Source organism: Balaenoptera ricei, chromosome 6 (genome assembly GCF_028023285.1).
Source record: "Balaenoptera ricei isolate mBalRic1 chromosome 6, mBalRic1.hap2, whole genome shotgun sequence".
Lineage (NCBI taxonomy): Eukaryota > Metazoa > Chordata > Mammalia > Artiodactyla > Balaenopteridae > Balaenoptera > Balaenoptera ricei.
In genome coordinates this window covers 88,832,380-88,860,074 of record NC_082644.1, presented here as the reverse complement: position 1 = coordinate 88,860,074, position 27,695 = coordinate 88,832,380, and the positions used below count along the sequence as shown (strand labels likewise).

Sequence of the window (27,695 nt, the reverse complement as noted above, 5' to 3'; positions counted from 1 at the left end):
ATAACCTGGGCAAGATCACAAAGTAAATGGCAGGGTCCAGCTTTGAACTTAAGCCCTCTGATTCCAAAGTCTGGCCTCTTAACCACTACACTACAATCTTTTCAAAGAACAATACCCTAAAATATTAATAACAGAATTACTGTTAGTTTTTCTTTTTTTGGATGTGTGTTCTTGACTGATTTTTGTAATGTAAGCACCTTTTCTATTTTTAACTAGCAAAATTATTCTTGGTTTTTATGATGGCAACTCCATGATCCCCATGAGCCCAACCATGCAAATGGAGATGGGAATTTAGATCTAAATCTCTACGAGCTCTCCAGTTAGTCTTCCGGCACTTTTTCTTACACGAGGGAAATATGCTTACGGCCAGTTCAAAATCTAACACAACAACCTACGTACATCTTTTTTTTTAGAGACCTCTTGGGTGTGGATAAGAAACCGATTTCTTTCCCTGCCGCTTGAAAAAAGGCAAAACGACGGATGACCGGTACAGGACAGAGCTCAGATTGCGATTCATCAGGTCTCTCGTCTTCTGAGAGCCCTTTTTAGGTACAGTTTGAGGGTCAAAACGAGACACGGGGATGAGTGGGTCCCTATCACTATCCCTAAGAGGCGGCGGAACAGACACAGGTGTACTTCCCTGCTCGGCGGTGCTAAGGGACAAATCTTGAAGAGTCCTTAGAGACCAGGGGTCCACCAGGCCGCTCCTCGGCCAACGACTGAAGGAGGTGGGGCGGGGAGAAGCAGGGGCTTTTCAGAAGTCGCCCGGCCACACTCTCGCTGTACCACCCGCTTCTCTCCGCGGCTCCTCGAACGCTCCCGAGGGTAAGGGCTTCCCATCCCTTCGCTCGAGACCCGAAGACCAAAGAAGCCAAAGCTCGACCCCTCCTGGGCGCGGCCTCGGCGGCCGGGCCCAGGGCACTCACCATCGTTCTCGTCGCTGTGCCGTCGCCGTGACATGCCGCACGCCGGTGCGCCGCCGAGCCGAGACGCCGGGCGGGAAGCGCAGCAGGAACCTTCGGGCAGCCGGCCGGCGCGAGGACAGCGGTGAGGCGCGCGGAGTGGCCGTCGCGCAGGCGCACTCGCTCGCGACGGCTCCCGGAAGCACAAGGGGGAGAGGTGGCCTGGTGGCTCGGCAGGCTTGGATCCGGGAGGGCCGGCGTCTGGAAGCTCACCAGGCCGCAGGCGTCTGGTCCGCACGCAACCGCCCTCTCGGGCTACCTCCGCCTCTCGGCTGCTTCCTTCGCCCGCCTTCCCACAAAGTCCTTCCGGGGCCACGCGGAGATCACCGCCTTTTCAGCCAGCCCGAGCCCGCCGGCCGCGAGCCACGCCAGTAGGCCAATGGTCTAGGAAGGACGCTCTAGTCCCCGCCTCCACTTCAGACCCTCCCACTGGGCCTCTCGGAGGTTTTCCCGGCGGCCCTTTCGCTAACGGCCTAGACTTCCGGAGTGAGGTGAGGTGCCCGGCGTTCCTTCCTACGTAAACACAGGCTGGGGCTGGAGGTGCGAGGGCAGTGAGCGGTGACAGTTGCTAGGCGGAGACCTTTCCGTGAAGAAAGATTTGAGAAAGGATCTGGACAGGCGGGTACGTGCTCATCTTTCTCCCACTTCCGGGCCTTTGCCGGCTTGGGAAAGCTGGGCGGAGAGATTGGGCCAGGCCCGGCGCGCGGGGTGGGGCCCGGGTGGGAGGCGGCGCCGCTCTAGCCGGCCCGGGGACAGAAAGACCCTCCCTAGTGTGAGCTTGCTACTCCGGGGCTACCCTCTGGCCGTCATCTGACCTCTCGCGCCTCCGAGTTGTTTAGGAAGGAACGGGTGATTGCTTTAGTAATATTTTCAGTAGTTATTGGATACCTCCATACGTGTATGTGAATATCTCCCGCCCTGACATCTCCGATGAGCGCCACAGCTGCTTATCTAACTGCCTTGTCCATGGCCATCTGAAATTTCACACGTCTGAAATGGAACTTACGTTTCACTCTCCTGGCCTTATTCCTCCTTCCGTCTTACCCATTTCAGTAAATGGCACCATCCATTCTATTGCTTAATCCAAAAATGTAGGTAGGAGTCATTCTTGGGTCCTTTTCCTTCACTTCCTACGGAACAATCTATCGGTAGACCCGGCCGACTCTACTTTCCGGACTTATCCAGAAGCAGATCACGTTATTCCTTTGTTTACAGCTTTGTGGCAAAAAAAACTCCATAACCTCTCCTACAGGGTTCTACTCTCTCATCACTGTATTCCAACCCCTCTGACTTTCTTTGTGTACCTCCAGTAAGTCAAGCTCGTTCCCACTTGAGGAATTTATACTCATTATTTCCTTTGTCTTAATATCTCTGCTCCTAAGTCTGCATGGATAGCTCCTTGTCATTTAGGTCTCAGCTCAAACATCAGGCCCTTGGTGAAGGCTTCCCTGGCCACCAATCACTCTTTATTTAATTTGACAAATATGTTATATTTATTGTGTGCCAGGCAGTGTTCTAGATGCTGAGGATGCAGAGGTGAACAAAGGAAAACCCCTGCTTTCTCAGTGCTGATGACCCATTCAGGAACCAGCAAACAGTGCAATCAGAGGTAGTGAGCAAAAGTGGGAGAAGATAATATTAGGGAGGTGGTGGAAGGGGCTTTGTAAGGACCTTGGACTTTATCCTAGTACATTCAGAAGCCTTTGGAGGGCGATCTGACTTATTTTTTAATAGTTACCTCTGTGGCTTCTACAGGAGCAGGGCAGTTAGGCAACTGCAGTAATTCAGTCCAGAAATGATGGCTTGAATGAGGTTGGTAGTGAAGATGGTACAGTGTGGTCTGATGTCATTGTATTTCAAAAGCAGAGTTGATAGGCTTTTCAATAGTCTGAAAGAGTAAGGAGATGAGAATCCCAAAGTTTTTTTGTCTGAGTAACAGGAAGAATGGAATTGTTGTTTACTGAGGTAAGGAAGACTGAGGAAGAGCAAGTTAAGAGTTTGGTTTTAACAGTTAGTTGCATTTGAACAGCCTCCTAGCCTTCCAGCTGAAGCTATCCAGTAGACATTGGTTATGTGAATTTGGAGTTCAGGGGAGAGGCCTGGCCTGGAGATACAAATTTGGAGTCATTTAGCGTATAGTGTTCTAAACATAAAATTTCCTTTATGATTGTTTCCCTTTTTAATTTTTTCATGGAAGCTTCAAACATTTACAGAAGTAGAGGAATTTATATAATGAACCCCCATGGACTTTATCAACCAGCTTCAGCAATTACCAACTAATGTCCCATCTACTTTTACCTATATTATCTCCCCTTGCCCAATTATTCTGAAGTAAATATAGTTTATAAGACCCTGGGACTAGATGAAGATCACCTCAAAGGTGAGTGTAGATAGAGTGATTGAACATTTAGAGGTTGGGATGATAAGGAGGATCCGCAACAAAGAAAACTGAGAAGCAGTAGCTCTTATCACTGATATTTTCATGTTTTTTTGTTTACGTAGTGTCTCTTCTCTTACTATAACATAAGCTCCAAGTTAACAAGGACCTTAACAGTTTCATTAAGACCTGCATCCGCATCACTGTTTTATCTGTCAGGCACATAGCAAAGTCCCCACAAATAATAATTAAGAATATATAAATAAGTTAAAGTGAGAACTGAAAGAGGGTTTAGAGTGAGGGGAGGTCATTTTGGGGTGGTGTGAAAGGCATGTGTGGAGACCCTGAGGCAAGAGAGAGCAGGGCTCGTTTGCGGAACTAGGGGAAGTCCAGCATGGCCAGAATAGGATACGTGAGGGAGAGTGTTGTCTTAGATGAGCCTAGAGTGGTAGGGGAACTATGTATGTGTCAAAGGCTACATAGTCCTTTCCAGTCCTCACTATAGTCCTGCAAGGTAGATACTGTCATCTCCATTTTACACATTTGGGAATTAGAACTCAGAAAAGTTAAATATCCTGCCCAGGTTCACACACTTGCACCCAGCTGCACCACAATCCGAAGCCCACGCTTTCCCCAGTCTTTCATGTTCTTCACATTTGTCACTTGTAACATTTGCTTTACAAAAAAAACAACATGTTGGTTGTACTGTGTCCATTTTGACAAGATTTGGCCACAGTAGCAGTTTGTATATTTCTTCTGGCTCATTAAAATGAGGCTCTTTTGGTAGTTATTTCTTCTAAGGAAGGGAATTTGCCCAGCTCAAAAATTAGGGGACAAAAAAGAACAAAACATTTATAATTGAAGGTACTAACAGGCAGCTTGCTTGATTTTGGTTGCACCTGGTGCTTTTTTGGTATCTTTTTCCCTAAATGTTTGCATGGCTTGCCCTCTAATTCAGGTTTCTGCTGAAATGCTACTGCCTCAGAAGGACTTTACCTACCCTCTGAGTTTTAAAGAACCCCTTGGTGACTCTGTCTCCTTACTTTGCTTAGTTGTCATCATAGCCCTTTTCACCATCTATTTTTTAAAAACAATTTATTCATTTGTTTACCTTCTCTCTCTCCCCACTGGAAAGTGAGGTCTAAGAAGGCACAGACTTTTTCTGTTTCATTCACTGCTATATCTCCAGGGCCTCGAACAGTGCTGGGCATAGAATTGGTGCTAAATAAATATTTCTTGGATGGACAAGTAAATGAATGGATGGATAGCTTGAGCTACTTGGGCCCATGCTCATTTGCATGATTGATTAGCTTCAAGTTTACTTCAAGTAGTAATCAAAGACTTGGACGTTGTTTTTCCCTTGCTTACTTCCTAGGAGATAGTTAACTGAAAGGAGTCTGCCTCACTGCTGGAACCAAACCAGATGCCTTCTTCCACTTCACCAGACCAAGGAGATGACCTGGAGGCCTGTGTTTTAAGGTTTTCAGACCTTGATTTGAAAGACACAAGTCTTATCAATCCCAGTAGCAGTATCAAAGCAGAGTTAGATGTCAGTACAAAGAAGAAATACTCATTTGCAAAGAAAAAGGTAAAATTGCTGTTGATGTTTCAGGATCATGTAGGTATAGTTAATGTAGATATACCTAGAAGTAGCTCATCAAGGTTTTCCTCCAGGGAGTGGAGGGCTAGTGAGACGCTAGACTGATGCCATGTTCAAGGTAAGGTCTAGTCAGAGCCATTAGCCAGTAATCTTAGTTCAGTGCCAGGCAAAGGAGAATCATAGGCAAGGTGTGGCTCTGGAACACTTATTTATGGTGGAGTACTTGAGGACAGATCCTAGACAGATGGGCTGGATTCCTTTTCCCACCTAGGGTTATGGGAAGAATCCCAGGAACCCAGGAAACCTAGTCATAAGGAGAACAGACGGGCATTAGGGCAACTGCTGTCTAAGACTCCTGATCCGGTCCAGCTGGCAGGGCTCCGTTGGTTGGGAGAAGGAGCAGAGCAGCCCAGAATGCTGCAGGCTTACTGAGGATTGGGTTACAGGGGTGGTATGGATGCTATTCTTCTATGCCATTTATTCTTTTTTTAGGGATCATTGACTAAACCCTCTACCTGCTGAAGCTCAAAGGAAAATGACTTGACTGAGGAAGTGCAATTGAGACTTAGTTTTCTTACCTCCAATCTGTTGTCCCTCTTCTGCAAAATCACCTTATATTGGCTCCATGTCAATGAAGAATAGATGTCTCTGCTTATAACTTCCTATCTACCACCCTTCTGCCCTCATCTCACACAGATTTCCTTGAAAATGAAACCCAAAGGGTACAGAAAGTTTTTTTTAAGTTACTTTGCAATAATTTCAAACTTATAGAAAGGTTGCCAGAATTGTACAGAGGACCCCCATCTCCCCTCTGCCCAGCAGCTCCATTCATGTTTCATCAGTTGCCTCAAATGGCTTTTACAGATCCACTCTAAGGTCACATGTTACCTTTAGTGGTTATGTCTCATAAGTGTTCAATCTGGACCACTTTCTCATTTTTTTCCCTGAAATCATGACTGTCACATTTTTGAAGATTACAGATGAGTTATGGTGTAGAACATCTCATGATTTTCACTCATGTTTCCTTGTGATTAGATTCAAGTTATGGCTTTGTTAATAAGCCTGCCGCACAAGAGATGCTGTGTTCTTCTGGCTGCGTTCTGTCATGCAGTCAGTGCCAATTTGTCCCATTACTGGCAATGTTAATTTTGGGTACTTGATTAAGGAAGTGCCTGTCGGATTTCTTTGCTATAAAATTATTTTTTCCCTTTTAATTATTCAGTATTTGGGGGGAAATACTTTGAGACTATGTAAATAGCCTGTTCCTCAACCAAATTTCATCTACTAGTTTTAGATCCATTGATGTTTCTTTGCTGAATTATTACTGTGATGGTTTCTAAATGGTGATTTTCTAATTGCTTCATTCCTTCTAGATTTCTTACTTGGCATTCTTCTGTAAGGAAGAGCTTTCTTTCCTCCCAGTTTATTTGTATCAGTGTGTATTCAAGAATTCTGTTTTATTCAGTGGGCTATAATCCATTACTATAATTATTTATTTTGATGTTCAGATTATCTCAGATTTGGCTGAGAGCCCCTTCAAGCTAGTATCTATGTCTTTTTGACTTGCCCTCATCATTCTTTGAGCATTTCCTTACTTTCTAATTCAACAAGATGTTTCAGGGTCATCTAGTATTTTCCCTGTCTCATCCCTGGAGTCAGACATTTCTTCAAGGAGACCTGGTTCTTTCTAGTGGAGAATTGTCAAAAACCAAAACCTGGGGGCTAGGTGAGCGCACTGCTTCTAAGGTGTTGCTTCTCCCAGGACCTCTGGTGGACGGAGCTAGGAATATATATAGATGAAGACACATACATCCATATGTATCATACACATACTTTTATATTTACTTTTATATCAGTGTAAATCAAATGAGTTCGTACCATTACTTTCAGTTCCATTCCAACATCACAAGGTTTATTCTCTCTCCAGTTTTTTTTTTGGCTGCGCTGTGCAGCTTGCAGTATCTTAGTTCCCTAACCAGGGACTGAACCCATGCCCTCGGCAGTGAAAGCGTGGAGTCCTAACCACTGGACCGCCAGGGAACTCCCTCTCTCTCCTTTTCATATTGGTGGAGAACCTAGCTCCATTTAGTCGCAATATATTGACTTACTTGCTTATTCCCTGTATGCAGTCTTCCCACTCTGCCAAGCTGCCTCCTCCACCAGGGCCTGCCTTCCCCACACAGGCCTCACCCACCTCCGAGCTGCCTTCCTAGCTCTGGCCTGCATCTCTCTCTCTCTTTTTTTCTTTAGAGAAGTTATCTGTCTCTCTTTTTAAAAAAATTTATTTATTTTATTTTTGGCTGCGTTGGGTCTTCGTTGCTGTGCACGCACTTTCCCTAGTTTCAGCGAGCAGGGGCTACTCTTCGTTGCAGTGCGCGGGCTTCTCACTGCGGCGGCTTCTCTTGTTGTGGAGCACAGGCTCTAGGCACGTGGGCTTCAGTAGTTGTGGCACGGGGGGCTCATTAGTTGTGTCTCGCGGGCTCTAGAGCCCAGGCTCAGTATTTGTGGTGCACGGGCTTAGTTGCTCTGCGGCATGTGGGATCATCCCGGACCAGGGCTTGAACCCGTGTCCCCTGCATTGGCAGGCGGATTCTTAACCGCTGCGCCACCAGGGAAGCCCTGGCCTGCATCTCTCTTGAACAGACCCCACACGGGCCCTAGCTGCTGCTGGATCCTCAATGCTTTGTTCACGAGGCCCTAAAAGACCAGCAGCAGGCCACATTTACACTGGGCCTCCCATCTTGCTCAGGCCTGCCTGCTGGCATTTTGACGAAGGAGGAAAGAAGGAAAAAATTCCGATTTTATATAGTATTTCTTTAAGGACCATGACTTTTTGAGGCCTCGATGATAATGAGGCCTTGGATGCATACACCTTAGTTCTAAGTATAATACAAAGAAACACTTAAGTTGACATACACACCATCTCTCTTTCTCTTTTTTGCCTATACAGAAGGATTAACTGTAGGAGAGGCTAAAAAATGCCCTGCAGTGTAATTGCAGACGACCCCATCCTGCTTCAGTCTGGGACAGTCCAGATATGGTTGTGTACAGACTGAGGAAGGTCCAAAAGTGATGCTCCATATTTATAATTGTTATCCTTCAGAGTGCCCAATTTTGGGTGCTGTACTGTAGTCTTCAGATGCATTAAGAGAATTGTTTAAAATATATATAGATACATACATATATGTAAAAATACCTTTCTTTCCATTTTTTTCAGCCTTGAAAAAAGGCTGATAATCATAGATACCATTTAGCTTCCATTTATACATCAAAAAACACCATAAACAAAGTTGAAAAATGAATGACAAGCTAGGAAACAAATTTGGATAACTATGATCAACAAAAGGTCACTAAAACCGCTTACAAATCAGTAAGAAGATAAGATAAATGCCACAGTAGAAAAATAGGCAACAGATATTAACAGGTAAGCTAGAAAAGAACATCGAATCAATATGAAAAAATACTCAACCTTAAATCAAAGATACGCAAGTAAAAACAGGATATTTCTTTTGCCTTTTATTTGGGTCAATATTAAAAATATTGACAAAAATTAAATACTGATAAAAATGCTGTGGATAAAATGAACCCCCATGCATTGCTGGTGAGTGTATAAATTGGTATGATTTTCCAGGTAGTCACTATTTCTCACAGCTTAAAATTTTACGCTTCTTCACCTCCAAAACTTTCTTCTTAATAGTTATTCTAAGTAGATGGTTAAAGACGTATAGAAAGATGTGTGCATGGCATGTTCGTTCACCATTGCTTATAACTGCAAGTATTGGAAACAAAAAAAGCTCGCTCATTTAGAATGGGTTAAAAGAGTTATGGTGCATCCATAATTTTCTCTTCTGTTTAAATTTTTTTTAACAATTAGCCTAAATCCACTTTATACAAATCAAAACATTTTGGTAGTCTTTCCAGTCTTTTTCAATGTACTTTTTAATGTAGTTAAGATTACACTGTATAAGCAAATTTTATCCAGTTTTTTTCATTTAATATTATATTTTCCCATGTAATTTAAAACTGGCTGCTTAATATTCCATAGTAAGTATATTCCACAACTTCCTTGACCATTTCCTTTTTGGAGGAAGTTCAGTCTCTCAGGAAGTTCTTCTATAGAACAGTAGGACGTAAAACTAGAAATCCCTGTGGAAAGATAAGGGATTTCATGAGACTTTCATTCTAGCCTGAAACCTAAGGTTATTTAACAGTGACATATTTGAAATTTAATTGCAGGCGTTTGCCCTTTTTGTCAAAACTAAAGAACTTCCAGCACCTCCTTCTGAGTATAAAGAAAAATGGTGGAAATGCTGTCAGCAACTATTCACAGACCAGACCAGCATCCACAGACATGTGGCAACACAACATGCTGATGAGATTTACCATGAGACTGCTTCTGTTTTAAAGCAGCTGACTGTGACATCAAGCACCTCAAAGACTCTTAAGTCTGCAGACAAAAGAAATCCTTTCAAAGAAGACCTTACCCATAGCCATGAAGTGTCTGCTTGGCTCCCTGATATAAGCTGCTTTAGCCCTGATGAGCTGATAAGGTAAGAATTTCATTCTGTACCTTTCGTTTAATTTAAAAAATGTTTTTCCAGTCACAGTGAGATACCACCCATCCACTAAAATGGCAAATCCGTAAGGCACAGAATTTCTCTACCGCCTAAACTAGGCCAATAAACATGTTCTATGTATAATAGAAGACCATAGCCTATGCGGTAGCATATACCCGCACAGCTGACAGTGTTCTCCGGGTTTCTTGGAAGCCATCCTACATCTTATCTTCTCTAGGCAGAGGTAAAGAACAGAAAATTGTATTTTTTTCAAAGAGAAATCAGAAGGCCCAGAAATGTTAATGATTCCTGTACCCTGAATAATGTCAGAACTTAAAAAGGGGTTTTTGTTGCAAAATGTGGTTTTCTGAGCTGGATATGTTTTAGAAAGTATGTTAAGTTTTATTTTATTTTATTATTATTTTTTTAAATTTATCTTTGGCTGTGTTGGGTCTTTGTTGCTGCGCACGGGCTTTCTCTCTAGTTGCGGTGAGCGGGGGCTACTCTTCGTTGCAGTGCACGGGCTTCTCACTGCACTGGCTTCTCTTGTTGCGGAGCATGGGCTCTAGGTATATGGGCTTCAGTAGTTGCAGCATGCGGGCTCAGTAGTTGCGGTGTGCAGGCTGTAGGGCGCAGGCTCAGTAGTTGTGGCGCCTCTGGGATTAGTTGCTCCGCGGCATGTGGGATCTTCCCAGACCAGGGCTTGAGCCCGTGTCCCCTGCATTGGCAGGTGGATTCTTAACCACTGTGCCACCAGGGAAGTCCCTATGTTAAGTTTTAGAACTGAGGCATAGGATTAGAAGTTTAAATCCGCCTTTGAAAACCTCACCAAATCATAATATTACATAATTCTAGAGGACAGATTTCTGATTTTAAGCAATTCCTAAACTATTTGGTGATTAGAAAATGCCCAAATTTGATACATTTTTGTCACCTGTGTTATGCCAGTTCCCTTTGTTTATCAGAAAGAGGAAGAGAAAGTTAGAAACAGAATTGAACTTGGAGTCAGACTTGAGCTAGTCACTAAAATTCTTTGTACCTTTATGTTCTCGCCTCTAAAACTGGAATAATAACGCCTGCTCTGCCTACCTCACAGAATTGCTATATGAATTATATCAAATGATGATGGTAAGAGCACTTGTGAACTATAAAGTGCTATACAAATGTGGTCTCTTCATTTCTGTATGGCCCTGCTTTTTAGTTAGAAAGACAAAGAAAAGGATACATGAAACATTTAGCAGATGGTACAAGACAGGCTATATAATTATCACTTAGACAGTTGTATGGCTCAGACAGTAATTCATGACAGGAATTTAGAGAAAGGAAAATAGATAGGCTCTGAAATAGATAAGCAGGTTTCGGAGACTAGGCCCTGAAATATGAAGAGGGCACTGATGAGACAGTCACAGATACCAGAGCTGGATGGGACCTTAATTATCATCTGTTATATCATTCTCTAAAATATGTCTGTACAACACTAGCTCTGGAGGATGCTATCAGGTGTTGAAAAGAGATGCTAAAGACAATTAAGTTTGGGAAGCATTAGGTTAAAATGTTCTTTTTTGCAGGACTGCCCAGAGCCTTCAATAGATGAGGGGCTTTCACTGTGACTCTCAAAGGGGAGATATTATCTGCAGGATTTCTCAGACATGTGATTTCATAGAACAGCTTCAGAGCACACTTTGAGAAATGCAGTTTATTTCAGTCCTCCAGTTTTACAGATGAGGAAATCAAGGCTCAGGGATGATAAGACACCCGCCCAGGTCCCATAACTAGTTAGTTTAAGTCAGCACAGTGCAGTAGAAAGAGTATGGGTTCTAGTGTCAGAAGACTGGTGTTCCAGTCCTGACTGTCACTTTGTAGCTGTCTCACCTGGGATGAATTGGGCTCAGTTTATTCGGCTATAAAATGGGGATGCTAATAACCTGTCTCATGGGTAACAGGATTACATGAAAAAATGGAAGTGAAACCTTTCTGTACAGAGAGAGATTCAAAACAGATACTGCCTTGTGTTAGAGTATAAGCCAGAATGGATTCAAATTTCCAGCTGTCTTGTGAAAAGGGGTTATTAATACCTATCTCATGGATATGATGATTAAACAAGGAAATCAAAGTAAGCTCACTTTTTATAAAGGAAGGAGTTCAGTGCAGGTATTGTCTTCTTTAGAGCAAATACAGACAGGAGTTGCTTCTCATGTCAGGAGGAGAATGATAGTTAGGAGCAAAGGCAGGCATGAGTTGCTCCATTAGGCCTTTCTTCTGATTCTGCCTGGGTATACTTATGAATTGTGTCTTCCTTATGCCAGTGACTGAAATGCTTTTTCCCCTGTGGTTTTCTTTTTACAGTGGCCAGGGCAATGGTGAAGGGGAGGTGCTACTTTTTTACTGCTACTGTGACCTGGAGGATCCTGATTGGATCTGTGCCTGGCAGACAGCTCTGTGTCAGCACCTGCACCTCACAGGCAAGGTAACACCTTCTCCCACACCCTATCCTTCACTGGACTCATCTTGCCTCCAACTTAGTTTGCAGAGGCTGTGCTTGAAGGATTCACCAGTTGGGTTCTTAGAAATTAGCAAATTCCTGCTAGGCATTTAAGTGGAATACTAAACAGCTATTAACATGATGTTTTCTGTTGGTGGGAATGTAAGTTGGTACAGCCACTATGGAAAACAGTATGGAGGTTCCTCAGAAAGTTAAAAATAGAGCTACCATAGGATCCTGCAGTCCTACTCCTGGGCATATATCCAGACAAAACTCTAATCCAAAAAGATACATGCACCCTGATGTTCATAGCAGCACTGTTCACAATAGCCAAGACATGGAAACAACCTAAATGTCCATCAGCAGATGAATGGATAAAGAAAATGTGGTACATATATACAAAGGAATACTACTCAGTCATAAAAAAAGAACGAAGTAATGCCACTTGCAGCAATGTGGATGCAACTAGAGATTATCATACTAAGTGAAGTAAGTCAGAAAGACAAATACCGTATTTCATTTATATGTGGAATCTAAATATGACACAGCTGAACCTATCTACAAAACAGAAACAGACTCACAGACATAGAGAACAGACGTGGTTGCCAACGGGGAGGGGATTGGGGGAGGCATGGAGTGGGAGTTTGGGGTTAGCAGATGTAAGCTATTATATATGGAATGGATAAACAGTAACGTTCTGTATAACACAGAGAACTATAATCAGTATCCTATGATAAACCATAATGGAAAAAAATATTTAAAAAATGAATGTATATATATGTATAACTGAATCACTTTGCTGTACAGCAGAAATTAACACAACATTGTAAATCAACTATACTTCAATTTTTAAAAAATGGTGTTTTATAAGACTACATAAAGGCATAGACCAGGGATCAGCAAACATTTTCTTAAAGAGCCATATGGTAAATATTTTAGGCTTTGCACAAAAGCTGCTCAAACTTGGTGTCGCAATATGAAAACAACCGTAAACAATATGTAAAAGAACAGATATGGCCATATTCCAGTAAAACCTATGTAAAAGCAGGCATAATTTGCTGACCCCTTGCATGGGGAAATGTTCTTAATATATTAACTGGAAAAACATTTTATAGAACTGTACATATAGGTGTGATATCAAGTTGCTTCCTAATTTTCTTAGAACATGTCAGTCTTTTGCCATTTTGTGGTTTTGACATTTGCTGTTTCCTTTCCCTCTTGAATGTTTTTTCCCCTAGATCTTCACATGGCTTGTTCCTCACTTCAGATCTCCCCTCAAATGTTATCTCCTGAGAATTCTAATCTGTCTCTCTCCAAATCTCATCACTTTCTATTCCCTTCTGCTCAAAGAATTTCAAAAAGTTTACTACTATTGGAGAGTACAATCTTTGCTTAATTTGTTATAATCTATCTCCCTTGTAGAATATAAGCGTCATGAGTACGGAACTTTGTTAATCAATTGATATATTGTCAGTGCTAGAACAGGGCTTAGCACATAGCAGACAGTAAATATTTGGAGAATGTTGAGTAAAAGGATGAATGTATGTTTGTAACAAAACCACAAGCGTGTGTGTAAAAAGATGGAGTGGTAAATATCAAAATGTTAGTTGTGATTATCTCTACGTGATAGGACTATGGATTTTTTTTTTTCAAATCCTCGATGATTACATACATATATATATATATATATACACACACACACACACACACACATATGTGTACATATGTATTTTAAAATTTTAAATGAAAAGGAAGTGAACTAGATTCCCTCTGAGATCATCTCTGGTTATGACGCTGTACTGTCTTAGGCCTAATGTTTCCCACACATGTCCTAGGTTTTAATTCCCTAAGGCAATTATTTGATCAGTCAGTGATATTTTTCACACCCATGTTGTTTTATAGATAGCGACTGAAAGCTTCTTTTACCTCATTCAGTTTATCACCAAGTCCTGCCATTTCTGCCTCTAAAAGATCCTTTGATTCCGTTCACTCTGTCTCTGCCACCTTAAACCAAGCCCCACCCTCTCTTACCTAGTTCATTTCAGCAGCTTCCAGACCAGTTCATCACCAAGTCCTGCCATTTCTGCCTCTAAAATATCCTTTGATTCCGTTCACTCTGTCTTCCACCACCTTAAACCAAGCCCCACCCTCTCTTACCTAGTTCATTTCAGCAGCTTCCAGACTACTCTCCATTCTTCCATCCTTGCCCACACTTAATCATTTTCCACACAGCAGCCAGAATGATCTTAAAAGGTAAATGAAATCATCTCCCTCCCTCCCTCCTCACAGTCTTTCAGTAGCTATCCAGTGCATTTAGAGTAAAACCCAAATCCTTAACGTGCCCTTAGTTGCCTGCATTATTTGGCCCCTTCCACCTTTTCCACTTATCTGATACCATTCTTTACTCATTACACTCCAGCAAAATAGCCTTTCAGTTTCTTGGAGCCCACAAAGATTTTTTGGTGCCTTTGGGCCTTTTTATAAGAAAATTCTCTTCAAGGAACTCTCCCACACCCACTCGGGTTCTCCTATCTAATTTTTAATCAATCTTCAGTTCTCAATTTTAATGACACTTCCTCAAAGACATCTTTCCTGACCTTTAATCTAAATTCAGTTTTCCACATACACTCTTTCATTGCATCTTGCAGTGATTTTTCATAGCACTTGTCAGTCTGTGACTTTTATCTGAATATCTGTGACCTACCTTAAGTCTGTAAGCTCCCAAAGGGCAAAAACTATTTATTTTTTAACCACTATGACCCAATTCCTAGCACAATTGCTGGCGCATTGTAAAAAAAAAATTTAGTAAACATTTGTGGCGTATATACGTTTATCACCATCTCTATTTAGAGAACACCTTGAAAGATGGATATTCTCTCACAGTAAACCTGAGCCTACAAAATAGGAAATCAATCTGTTTCCTTGGTTTGGGGCCGATTTTTATTCTTGGCCCAGCCCAAGGGGACCTAGCAGTGAGGGTCTCTACCCACAAGGTGGCAGCACCTGCCTGGATCTTAGGTCTAAATTTTAAGGCTTCAGCCAAGTTTTCAAGTTTTGTGTTGGTAGGAGATTTGGCAGAATGTTGGCATTTGTAGGGAAAGAGGAGAACTTGAAAATTCTAGAATTATGGAAAGAAGCTTCTGATCCCTTTGCTATACATTTCTTACTGCCTCAAGAAATTTGGGGGATGTATTAGAGGCTTTAGAAAGGAAAAATTACAAGATTTGGACCCAATAAGATATGCTTTTGAATCCCAGATCTACCACCTACCAACTTTGTGCCCTTGGGCAAGTTACTTGATTTCCTTAAGCTTCTGTTTCCTTTTCTGTCAAATGGGAATTTTGATATCTACTTTCCAGTAGTATAATGTAAAGTTCCTGTCTCATACTAGGTACTCAATAAATGCTAACTATTGCTCTTCATCTCTGAGGTATAAGGCCTTCCTCACCTAGCAGCTACTTTGAAGGTTTCAGTTGAAGAATCCTTCAACAGAAGTTGGAAGTCTAGTGCATGAGTTTAGAGGTTGCTCTGCCTCAGCTATTTAGGGAGTGCCTGTGCTTGTCTTTTATTTGGGTTCTGAGATTAGCATAGGAAAGGGTCTTCTGACCTACTCAGAAGACAGGTACACAGAAGTATGTACCTCTTCATCATATTTGCCCCCGTCAGAGACAGTTTTAGGGTAGATTTCCTGACCCTTACGCTGGTTCAGCTCTATTTTTCTATGTTGTCCCTTAAAAATATACGAGTCGGTAATAGGTGCAGTAGTCTGTACAGCAGAGATGGCATATGCTTCCTACTTTCCTCTCCCAGCCCAGAACAGGCTTCAATAGACTGCGCTCCTCTTTCTCAAGGAGACTGGATGTGACTCAGAATGCTCATCATGGAACTCTGGAGAGCCACTACTAGTGAGTTGGCCCTGGCTTGTGAAATGAATCCCATTTATATCCATGCCCTAAAGAATTGAATCAAGTGAGGCAACAAACGAAGTATCTTCCCTAGGCCCTAATAAAAGGGGAGCTTTTAAAATTTTTCAAATTCTAATGCATTGGTAGGTATCATTGCTATATAAATAACAATATATAACAAAGTGGTAACAATATAGGACCTTGACTTAAATTACATCTCTTTCCAGAGAATACCATGATATACAGTGTTGCACTTTCTTACTTTTCTCTAGAAAGCTAGCTCTGTCTAGAGATGATCCATCTTTAAACTTATCCAGAGGATTTTGTGGTACCAGAACAAGTAACTTTGCAGGCCCCCCAGAGGATTGCCTCTGAAGGCAGAGGCCTTAACCCAGGCTTTAATGTTCCCTAACCAGTGAAGCATTTCAAAGAGAACAGAGGGTTTGAGAAGCCAAAAAGCCTCAGATTTGGATACACATTCATTTGCTCAGCAAATACATATTAAATGCCTACTGTGTGGCAAGTACTACTCTAGGCACTGATTATGCAACAAAGAACAAAAGAGACACAAGCTCCTCCTGGAATTTGTATTCCAACGGGTGGGTTTGCAGTGGTGGGCTTTACCTCCAACACTGTGCAGAGATGTGCTCTCGTGCATTCCCAGCCCTCAGATGTGTTCTGTGCATTAGGACTTGAGGACAGCAGTTTTTTCATTGTTGATTCTTTTTCATCTGTTTTATCAAGATGAAGAAATTGAGGTTCAGAGAAGAGAATTAATTTTCTCAGGGTCACTTAGCAAGTAAGTGGCAAAGCTGAATCCTGATCCTACATCTGTTGACCTGAATTTAAGTTTTGGCCATTGGACAGCTGGAGCTCCATAGCAAATGGGGCTTTCCAGTTGTTCTATCCATTTCATTCTCTTGTTCAGCACACGTTAACTGAGTACCTCGTCTGAACTATGGGCAGTGTGCCATTTTAGAAAACTACACGCATCTTGTGTGTGGTAACACTTTGGTGTCCACAGCAATGTTTCTGCTTTTCCTGTTAAACTCATTGACACACATGAACCTGTTCTGCCCTGCAAAGATTTGAACCGAGCTAAGAACAGCCTGCATTCCCTTTCTCTCACCGTCTTGTGTCTCAGGTTCGAATTGCTACAGAAGGAATCAATGGGACAGTGGGTGGAAGCAAATTGGCCACCAGACTCTATGTAGAAGTCATGCTTTCCTGCCCATTGTTTAAGGATTATCTGTGTAAGGACGATTTTAAGGTAAGAGAAATTGAAAATGAAATGGATCGAGAGCCATTTGCTTCTGCTTCAGTGCCTCTTCCCACTCCAGGCTATGAAGAGGATCACTGTAGAGAAGTAAGCAGTGCTGGACAGAACACCCTTTTCTTGCTAGGTCCCGAGGCAGTGCAGGAGAAGGAGCATGTTCATTCCAGTTCGTCCACCACGTCGCCACGTGATCATGGGCCTTGGTCTCCTTTTTTATAGAATAAGGACGTTACAGCTTATACATTCTATAAACTCTCAAGCTTAGCCGTGTTTATTCATTTGAGAGACCACCTGGCTGTATCAGAGGATCACTACGTGTTTAGTAAACCTGGTGGGATCAGATCAGCACTTCACACCACACAGGGAATAAAGCTATTGCTCTCCCAAGAGAGCTGCTTTGCTGGAGTGACTTTATGCTTTAGCATCATGGGTGATAGAGGTGGTGGGAATTACCTTGCTGGTGTTAGTGCTGGTGATGATGATAAGGAAAGAAAAGGTCGTAGCTCCTGAACAAAAGCTGGGATGTAATCTTACATGTTGAAATTGCTCAGTGGTGTTTCAGTTTTATAGTTAAATGCTTATTGCTATAGAAACACCTTTTCAATTTGACATTTCTGCACATGGTAGATACACAATAAATAAGTGCCAAATATAAGAATTAAATCTGTTGTGTAATAATAGGGTAGCTGAAGTATTAAGAAACCTCAAATTAGGAACAACTGTTTCAGTGGGAAAAGGGAGTTAGAGCATAGAATGTTCCAGATAATTTAACTGAATAAATATCTTATACCTGGAGATGGGAGAGAAAGACTGTATTCTGTTTTGTTTCTCATTGGCTAGACCAGCAAAGGAGGAGCTTGCTGTTTTCCAGAATTGCGTGTTGGTGTGTTTGAAGAGATTGTGCCCATGGGGATCAGTCCCAGTAAGATCTCCTATAAGAAGCCTGGTATGCTTGCTTTAAGAAGAAACATTTTCCTTTTCTTCATAGGGACAAATCTTAATATAGAGACAAATGTGAAAGCTAGACATTCTGATCAGCGAGAGTTGTGATGAGTTCTCTCTTCAGAATATCTGTGGGGTGGCTAACACTTGGGTCATTCAGTGCTTAAACTGGTTCTTCTCTTTGGTGCTCTGGTGATTGGAGACTCACTGCTTAGAATGACTTGGCTTAGTTATTCTTCTTGGTGATGGTTTGGCAAGAAGTTGTTTTCTTTCCAAAGATAACAATTTGGAAAGCGTGTAATTATTACTTGTAAATAGTTCATCAACTGAATAAAACACAGACTTTTTGCTACAGGAAGCAAGTGGCTTTCAACACCAAAGCAGTTTGTTTGCAAGTGCTCTAGAATGTTCTCTTTGCCCCTCCCTCACGGGTACCGTAGATGGTTGAAAGACATTTGTTTGGCTGGGTTTTTTGGTTTTGTTTTACTTTTTACTATGAAAAATTTCAAACATTAAAAAAAATAGAGAAAACAGTACAGTGAACTCCTGTGTACCTCTCCCGCAGCTTCAACAGTTATAAACTCATGGCCAACTTTGATCTATCCCCACCCCCTTCTCCCATCCTGGATCATTTAGAAGAGAATCCCGATGTCATGTCATTTCATTCATAACTATTTTAGTAGACATCTCTAAAAGATAAAGGTTTCTTAAAAAATAAATAATTGTAAAACCATCATCACATCTAAAACATTTTAACAGCAATTTCTTAATGTTATCAAATATCCAGCCAGTGGTTAAAATTCCCAGTTAGCTCATACTTTTTTAAGTTTGTTTCTGTCAGGATTCAAGTAAGGTCCACTCATTGTGATTGATCACTATGTCTCCTAAAGTCCCTTTTAACCTAGAGAGTCACTTCCATCTTTTATTTTCCCCTGCAGTTTATTTTTTGAAGGAATTAGATCATTTTGCTTATAGCATTTCCCACAATCAGTATAATGCTGATTGCATCTCTGTGGGATGTTCTTCTGTCCTCTGTATTTCCTATGAACTGTAGTTAGATTTATAATAGTGCTGTCTAATAGAAATATAATGTGAGCTACAGGGGAATTTTACATTTTCTAGTAGCCACATTTTAAAAAGTAAAAGGAAACAAGTGAAATTAATTTCAATAATATACTTTATTTAATGCAATGTAGCCAAAATATTATTTCAACTTGTATCCAGTGTAAAAAATTATTAATGAGATATTTTACTCTTTTTTTGGTATACTAAGTCCTTGAAATCCTGCATCTGTGTCACCCTTATTACAGCACATCTCAAGCCACATTTCAAGTGCCCATTAGCCACATGTGGCTAGTGGCTACCATATTATTTATTTCTTTTTTTTTTTAAATTTTATTTTATTCGGCCATGCTGTGCAGCATGTGGGGTCTTAGTTCCCCGAACAGGGATCAAACTCTTGTCCCCCGCATAGGGAGCGCAGAGTCTTAGCCACTGGGCCGCCAGGGAAGTCCCTGTGGCTACCATATTAGATAGCTCATGTCTAGAGACTTGATCAGGTTCAGGTTTGATTTCCTTTTTTCTTTCTTTCCTTTTTTTCCCCCCAAGTCTACTTCATAGGTAGTATTGTCTCCTTTCATCAGGAAACAGAAAGCTCTGGCTGGGTCTATGTTCATTTTTTAACATGTAAATATTTAAAAAGAAGGCTAAGAGTTAAACCAGAGGGAAATGAGAGTAAGATACAAGCATCCGGGAAAAGAGACTCATGTATGAGGAGAAAAGGGCCAAAAAGGGCCGTGTCTGCTTAGTGTCCCTCCCTTGGCAGAAGGCAGGATGGCCACAAACAGCTCTTTGTTGGCGCTATAGGACCTTGCTCTGGAGCTTAGGGGAGAGTGGGCTCCAGGCAGTGCTTTGCTGCTTTCATTTGAGCCAAGTTGTTTGGAGGCACTTCTTTTAAGCACTTCATGTGAGTCACTCTCTGGTCAGGCCTCCACAGGGCCAGGAGAGTAGCCACAGTAATAGCAGCAGCGGGAACAGGCTGGGTTCCCTGCAGCTCCGTGTAAGGAGAAGTCTTAGCAGATTTCCATGCTTCTCATCACAGTTTTCAACCTCCCTTTCCACCCCACTGTTTTGGTGACTGTGTAATTATGTGACAGTAACTTATATAAAATCTGGCCTTGTTACATTCTCCCTGCAGTCCTAGGTTGGGCAGGTAGGAATCCAGATTCCTTGGCCGTGCTCTGGGTCTCCAGCCCGATCTGGGTACCCAGCAGTTTCAGGGGGTTGTTGGGATTACCCCTGAGTGGAGCTGTCAGGCTCTATCATGAGTGGTGACTCAAGGACCAGAGCGCGCGCCCCCCCCCATGAGGTATGGTGGCCAAATTCACCAGAAGTTCCTCACAAACTACTGAGATGTCTGGACCCTAAAGATACAGGAGTATTTCTATCCTAGAGAGTAGAGAAGGCAGAGGGCCCCACCGGACAGGTTCTTTCCTTTTAGTCTCCTTGTATGTTACGTATCTTCTTCATCTCCTTTCTCTCCTCCTTCTTCTAGCGTTCCATCCTTTTCTCTCTCTTGCCTTCTTTCTCATATTTCATTCCTGCTGTCAGCACCCCCTGCCCTTTTCTCTTTTACTCATGCACACAAACTTAGACACATTCTTCTTACTCTTTTGTATTTTTAAAAAACTTACTCCAACTTTGTTCCATAACCATATGCTCACACCTGCCTGTGCCAGGGTTCTTAGCCTTGGACTTGACGTTGGTATAGAACAGTTTATAAAGCCTGTAGTCAAGCATATACATGCCCAGGCTCCTCCATATACAATGACAATAGAACACTAGCCATAACATGGACCCAAAAACCCACATGGCAGTTTATATCCCTTCTGTCTGGCTTTTATTATTGGGTTAGGCCAAGTATGAGGATGCAGAATTCTCTAATTATTTCTAAACTGCCAGGTCTCCACAGTGCTCATCTTAGGAGGAGGGAGAGTGAGAATACATGGAATTACTAAATTCTTTCATTATGATCATCAGATAGTGTCATTTTCAGATGTAACTGTAATTATGAGAGGAAAGGTTTAGGTGGGGAGAAACAAAGCAAATGGAAGTCATCGGGCTGGGCCAGTTGTAACTGGGTTTTGTTTTTGTTTTGTTTTAACTGATTTTTTTGTTTGGTTTTAGGACTCCATTTATCCCCAGGTGAATTTCATAAAGAAGTAGAAAAGTTTCTGTCTCAGGCAAATCAAGAAGAAAGTGATACTATCCTACTGGACTGCAGAAACTTCTATGAAAGCAAAATAGTAAGTAAGAACCAGAACTGAGTTCCCACAGCATAGCATGTTTCTGAAGGGGACGCCGTGTGCCCATCTGTGGCTGAGTCAGTGGCTCTCCTCCCACTACTAGCAGCATCAGAGAAAACCCAAGACTTCAAACTCAGAATCTGGTGAGAAAGTCTAAGAAAATATGGATTAAAGACATCTTGGCACATAATGGACTTTCTGGCTCCCATATGCCTACCCCTGACATGTGTCAAGGATCTTGTCAAGTTTGCTTTGGGCAGCCTCTCCAGTTCCCCTGAGGTCTCTGGATGGGTGACCCACAGCCCACCAGCCTTGTTTCTAAGTTCCAGATTTTGAAGTTTGAAAGGCTAGCGTGTGGGATGAAAACAGCAGGGAGCAAGTGCTTCCTTGCCAAGGCAGGGGTGGGGAGTGGTGTTTGATGCAGAAAGCAGCTTTGTTCTTACCAGGTATGTTTTTCTGATCATTTTCTTTCTGCTGCTCCTGTATTGTAGGGACGGTTCCAGGGCTGCTTAGCCCCAGACATCAGGAAATTCAGTTACTTCCCTAGCTATGTTGATGAAAATCTAGAACTTTTCAAAGAGAAGAGGGTGCTGATGTATTGCACTGGGGGCATCCGTTGTGAGCGGGGTTCAGCCTACCTCAAAGCCAAGGTGAGTCACCACCCTTAGGGCACTGCAGGCATGGAGGTGAAGAAGGCTGCACCCACAGCGTGTGTGGAACTTTCCAATCCCCACCTTCACCCCCTCTCCCACGCCCAGCCAGCCAGGGATTATTCTCCCCAGCACAGAGTTTCTAAGTATAAAATCTCAAGTTCTTAAATCTCAAGATGTGAAAAGCACTCAACAATCTTAGCGACTCATCAAGTACAAAAGGGAAAGATTATCTCCCTTTTCCTAATCCTTTTGCTTGATCCTGAGAAGAGCAAATTCAGTAACATTACATGTCCTAACAGGTGTCTTCCTATATTTAGGGAGCAGCAAAAATAGTTGGGCTTCCCAGGATCTAGAGAGTGAAGGCCCTGACTGCTGTCCTCACCCATCACCCTAGTAGGCAAGATCTGCCAGTTGGTTCGTTGCCCCCTTTGTCAGCAGTTCTTCAGTGTCCCGCAGGGGGAGCCAGGAGCCCCATTTCGGCATTCCTACCACATGCTGCTCCTCTGTGGAGCTTCCTACTGGTCTCTGCTAGTCTCCTCAAATTTCCTCTTGTGTTTCCACACATAGGGAGTGTGCAAGGAAGTGTTCCAGCTCAAGGGTGGCATCCACAAGTACCTGGAGGAGTTTCCTGCTGGTTTTTACAAAGGGAAGTTGTTTGTCTTTGATGAGCGTTATGCCTTATCCTTCAACAGTGACATAGTGTCAGGTAGGTCAGCACAGACTCAGAACCTAAATTCATGATCAGACATACCCTCTGTATTAACCTTCTGGAAGACAGACCAGTACTGATTACTTGAAGAATAAAGCAAGGGAAAAGGAGTACATAGTACCACTATTTCCTAACAGAGTTGGAGATGCAGCAGTGGAGCAGACAGAATTTGGAATGGAAAATAATTTTATCTTTAGTTTCATAACCCCTCACTAAATATAGTACTTCCTTCAATTACGAATGTAAGCAGCAAATCAGTAGTATTAGATGTACCTGTGACTTTGTTATCACTAGAAATCACAGTATTTTCATATATTACAGCTGCTGTGAATATTTCAATATAGCATTTATGTTCATCATTGCTTCAAAATGGAAATAGTTATTAGGCTCATCACTAAGTCTTGTTATAGAATGTGTTAATAAGTATTTTACTGTATCCCAGACTTTAAAGAATATTTCGTTATTTTGTAGTCTATGTAATTGGTTTCCTTTGTGATCCTATGCATTTTATTTTATGGATTGTAAAAACATTTTTCTAAGACAGAATAGTCTTCACTAGACTGTCAAGTAAATTCATGGCACAAGTAAAAGAACCCCTAGTTAGATGGTCTGTGGACACATGTGGTATGCACTTTCGAGTGGTGGGTGGGGCATTCCAAGGCGGGAGCTGAGCCTAGGGCCAAGGCAGGAGGCAGGGATGGCTACAGGAAGCCTGTGGTGTGACTGTAGTTTGGAGTCCACACTAACATATGGTACCAGATGAGGGCAGTCAGTAAAAGAAGGATGGAAATAATCCTAAAGAAAAATGGATCCTCCCCCTGGATGCCACCATTTTGAACGGGAAAGATCACAGGCAGACAACCCTAGTGGCTGTCAGAATTTTCTAGAACTCCTGTGATCAGGGGCTGAGATTGAATTAACACTCAGATAATGAATAAGGTGGGAGTCTGATTTCCTCTCCCCTTTCTTCTTGATCTTTGTATTCGTTTTAATGGTCTTATATTTGTGTCTTACTGGGAGCAACTTCAGATCTCTTATGGAGCTAGATGGAGCAGAAAGGGGAGAGAGAGGGCCCAAAGGTAGCTTAGATAAGCTAGGTAAAGAGACTTGAAGAATGATGTTATCAATGGTGATAGGAGGTCAGCAGGGAAAAGGGGCCGAGAAAGTAGATAATGTGAGTTTTAGGAGTTGTGTGGCCAAGTGTCCCCTGGCAAAAGCAGGAGAACTTCAGGCCTGGGGAAGAGGAATGTGGACTGGAGAAGCCAAATGTCAATGTGGGATTATCTGTATTCAGGCGTGTTGTCTCCCAGTGCAAAAGGGAATGATCTAAAGGAAAAAGACCATTCAACAAAGGGTGGTTGGCCAGCTTTGGACTAGTTAATGAAAGAGAGAAACGTTACTGCCTGTTTTCTAAATGAGAAAAAGAAAAATGGGTCAGTGAATGCTGGAATCAGAAGACAATTCCCAGAAGCAACCTCCCCCAAAAAAGGTGGGGGTGGGGGAACCTTGTCTGTTAGAAGACAGGAGACTTACACTATTTAGAAACCTTCCTCAGACCCAAAAGGATACATTAGATGCTGATGAGCTAAGGGTTATATTTAGGAACTGGAGAATTGCGTCTACGTGTGCATGTGGTACGTATGTGTGTGTATGTACACGTACGTGTGTGTGTGTACAGATGTGTGCTCATGTGTCTTTATAACAAGGCTTTTCTTTGTTCCCCAGAATGTTCATACTGTGGGGCCCCATGGGACCAGTATAAACTGTGCTCCACTCCCCAGTGCCGGCAGCTCGTCTTGACCTGCCCTGCCTGCCAAGGACAAGGATTCACAGCCTGTTGTGTTACGTGTCAAGACAAAGGGAGCAGGCAGGCTGCAAGCCCAGCCCAGAGCAGCTTTAAAGAGGAATGCGAGTGTACAGCCCGACGGCTACGCGCACCCAGGGAGCTCTTACAGCAGGGGCGACTCCCTGCGAGCCCGGAGCCCAGGCCAGGTGATGATGAGGATGGGCCATGCTTACATGAGCGGCCCCATCTGCCTTTCCCCAAGCCTTCACAGAGCTAGGTTTGGGGCGACCATGTATTGGAGAATATTAGGGCTGTTCCAGCAGAGAAACAGGGAACTTTAGTGCTGCCAGAGCCACCATGGCCAACTGGTCACCATGTTGGCCACCTGTCCTTCACAAGAGGAGGGAAAATGGAGTTGGTTGCTGACCTCTTACCGGAGACATTCTGACTCAGAAGATGCTAGAGCACAGAAAAAGGTGAGCTGTGTAGGATCCCAAAGCTGCTGAGGGAGAGAGCCTTGAGCCTGGTGACCAGGTCATGCCCTTTCTGTGCCATGCAGCAGGGCTGGGAGTAGTCATTTTTCTTATCAGCAAACCTGTCTGTCCTGATGGTAGAATGTGAAAGCTGTGGCCCTGGAAGTGGACTCCTCGGAACCAGGCCCCTTAGGTCAATCTGCCATCCACCCCTACCCTTCTCTCTTCTCTGCTAGCCTCAGAGCACTAGACCAGGATCTGAAAACTATGGCATTTGGCCCACCTCCTTCTGTAAATAAAGTTTTATTGGAATAGCCACACCCATTCATTTACATATGACCTATAGCAGAATTAAGTATTTACAAGAGAGACATTATGGCCTGCAAAAGCTGCAGTATTTCCAGGCGTACCTTGGAGATGCTGCGGATTCGATTCCAAACCACTGCAATGAAGTGAGTCACGCGAATTTTTTGGTTTCTTAGTGCATATAAAACCTGTGCTTACATTATACTGTAGTCTATTAAGTGTGCAATAGCATTATGTCTAAAAAAACAATGTGCATAACCTAATTAAAAAATTCTATTGCTAAAAAATGCTAACTATCATCTGACAATGCAGGGTTGCCACAAACCTTCATTTTGTAAAAACCGAAATATCTGCGAAGCACAATAAAACAAGGTGTGCCTGTACTATCTGGCCCTTTACAGAAAAAAACTTGCCACCCCTAGTCTAGACCAACAGCTCCTCTGATGGAGGAGATGGTCTTAAAGATGTGGTCCACTTTCATGTTTCATTGGTTTGGTTTCTGTGAGAGGTTTCCTCTGCTTTCCCCAATACCCACACTCTTAGCTCTGAAGTATTCTCTTTGAGAGATTCACATTAGCTCGATGACACTGACCCTTGGGCAGTAGTTTTTAGGTGAACACCTCAGAATACAAGACATGCTGTGTGAGGTTATTCAGCACTGCTGTGGTGGTTTCCCAGCCTGTAGCCAACATGTCAGGCGCATGTCCCTGGCCCACAAGTCCCAAGAAACACATGCACAGCCATTCTTAGACCAACAGATTTAATATTATATTGCAGTTTCCAGTGATGCAGAATACAGCTGCAGTTGTGTTTCAAGGAGAAGCCGAGTGGGGCTGGCCGTTCCTGCAGCACGGAGCCACTCCTGGGCCCATCTGCAGCCTCAGTAGACACTCCTCCATAGTGGTGAGGCCCTGGCTCCACCTCTGGTTACCCTGTACTGTCCCATCATTACAGTTCCGTGTGCAAGACTTTTCCTTTTTCGCCAAAAGCCTCTCTGCTCAGTGCTCTGCAGCTTAGTCTGTGCTCGTCAGCTCTTTGGCTTGTCCTTTATCATAAGATTTGCTGAATCACTCATGAAAACTCCCCAAGCAACAGAAATACTAGTTTAACTGGCACCGTGGTATATTAAAAGGCACAAGGGCAGTGTGGCTTAACATTTTTGCTGGATCCTCAGAGATGCACGTGATGTTAAGGGATCCGGCAGAAATGCCAAAATTACATTTTCAGAATAATCATCTTGGGTGGTTTGGCCAGGTTTCCTATTTCTTAAATATCTAGATTTTCTTCACCACTGACCTTTGGAGGCTTAATTTACAGGCATGAGATCAGCGGTGACTTGTCTAAGAAGTGATGCGATAGGTAGTTGAAGTCTGTAAGCATAAGCCATGATGGACTAGAAATTTGTCTCTCTAGTGATGTGCCTCACATAAGGCACTGGCCCACTGTGCAACAGAGAAAGGTGTTTTCAAGTATTTGGCCATAGGTTTTCACATCCACCGTAAGGTTGGCATTCAATAAGGAAAAAATTCTTTCTGACTCCAGTATTAAATTGTAAATAAATCCCAGATGTTCATAAAGAACACCCAGGGAAATGTTTGTTGCCTGGAATTGGTTTAAAAAAAAAAAAGGACGGTTTTTAAAATTTGAGACTTCACCATTGGCTTTTTCTATCATTTCCTCGTAACCAGCTTAAGGAATCTCATGTTCTTTGATTCCTGGCAGAGCTCTGTGGCTTCAGTCTTTTTGTCTTTCTTGGGGGGAAAAAAATTGTGTTCTTGATCCAGAAATCAATTTAGCAACTTTAATCTTGAGGTTCTTAAAATTTAAAAGAGGATTAATAAAGAATGATGACATGTTCTGTTTGCTAAAGAGCTAAGATCAAATTTGTAATAAAATATTTTATAATGCTTTTAAACCACGTGGAAGAGGGTGCTGTTTGTTCATGTTACACATTTTAAATATACCTGAAACACCACACAGCAAGGTCACCGAAACTGGGCTCCTGGGGTTAAGTCACTGCTGCTCTAACATTGTCTTCAGTAAGGTCTGCCAGTTCGGGGGCTTTTTAGTTTTTAAATAATAACCGGACTGAACTTCTGTGACTAAAGAAAAACTTCACATTCACCATAGTTTATAAAATTTTCAACTACAACCACTAGCGAACCTAACACCTTAGTGCGTAAAGAACTGAACCACAACGGGGTTTGTGTCGGCATTCTGCCTTCCGGTTTCCACTGCAGAGCATAGCCTATCAGTAGAACACGTCCAGTTCAAAGGCGTGGTCGGCACCCGCACACACTAGATGCCACTCCGGCACTTGGGAATGATGGGCCCGGTCAAGTCGGCCAGCCTCCTCTTCCTCA

General features: G+C 42.7%; 3 protein-coding genes across 7 annotated transcripts in view; 1 reads left to right on the top strand and 2 right to left on the bottom strand.

The window, feature by feature from the left end:
- Positions 1-1,364, bottom strand: part of NCBP1 (nuclear cap binding protein subunit 1) — a 41,634-nt gene extending 40,270 nt beyond the window's left edge. Inside the window, exon 1 of one of the 2 annotated variants that reach the window (XR_009503720.1) lies at positions 927-1,364. Coding sequence is in view for 1 of the 2 variants with exons in the window: in XM_059925123.1 (XP_059781106.1) it covers positions 927-960 (34 nt within the window). In the remaining variant the exon portion in view is untranslated. The remainder of the gene's footprint in view (positions 1-926) is intronic. The other variant, XM_059925123.1, reaches the window with a different exon arrangement.
- On the top strand, positions 1,126-27,238 carry TSTD2 (thiosulfate sulfurtransferase like domain containing 2). Of its 3 annotated transcripts, none has more exons than XM_059925128.1 (10): positions 1,126-1,453; positions 4,715-4,927; positions 9,176-9,489; positions 11,842-11,962; positions 17,027-17,152; positions 17,999-18,104; positions 21,287-21,405; positions 21,897-22,055; positions 22,626-22,764; positions 24,493-27,238. In XM_059925128.1, the coding sequence occupies exons 2-10, from the start codon at positions 4,763-4,765 to the stop codon at positions 24,828-24,830; spliced, it is 1,587 nt and encodes a 528-aa protein (XP_059781111.1). In that variant the 5' UTR covers positions 1,126-1,453; positions 4,715-4,762; the 3' UTR covers positions 24,831-27,238. The 3 variants fall into 3 exon arrangements, with proteins under 3 accessions (XP_059781111.1, XP_059781112.1, XP_059781110.1); XM_059925127.1 differs by lacking the exon at positions 1,126-1,453 and adding an exon at positions 1,460-1,584 and having other exon boundaries at positions 24,493-27,237; XM_059925129.1 differs by lacking the exon at positions 4,715-4,927 and having other exon boundaries at positions 1,127-1,453; positions 24,493-27,236.
- TMOD1 (tropomodulin 1) overlaps positions 2,400-27,695 on the bottom strand; it is a 103,090-nt gene continuing 77,794 nt past the window's right edge. Inside the window, exon 10 of one of the 2 annotated variants that reach the window (XM_059925131.1) lies at positions 2,400-2,850. In XM_059925131.1, coding sequence (XP_059781114.1) covers positions 2,843-2,850 — 8 coding nt within the window. In that variant the 3' untranslated portion in view covers positions 2,400-2,842. Of the gene's footprint in view, positions 2,851-26,075 lie in introns of those variants that run through there. The other variant, XM_059925130.1, reaches the window with a different exon arrangement.

What these genes read in the sequence shown, in the direction of transcription:
- TSTD2 (XM_059925128.1), top strand. Translation starts at nt 4,763, where the DNA reads ATGCCTTCTTCCACTTCACCAGACCAAGGAGATGACCTGGAGGCCTGT. An exon ending in ACTTCTATGAAAGCAAAATA is followed by an intron (nt 21,406 to 21,896) that starts GTAAGTAAGAAC and finishes CCTGTATTGTAG; the next exon opens with GGACGGTTCCAGGGCTGCTT. An exon ending in CAACAGTGACATAGTGTCAG is followed by an intron (nt 22,765 to 24,492) that starts GTAGGTCAGCAC and finishes TTTGTTCCCCAG; the next exon opens with AATGTTCATACTGTGGGGCC.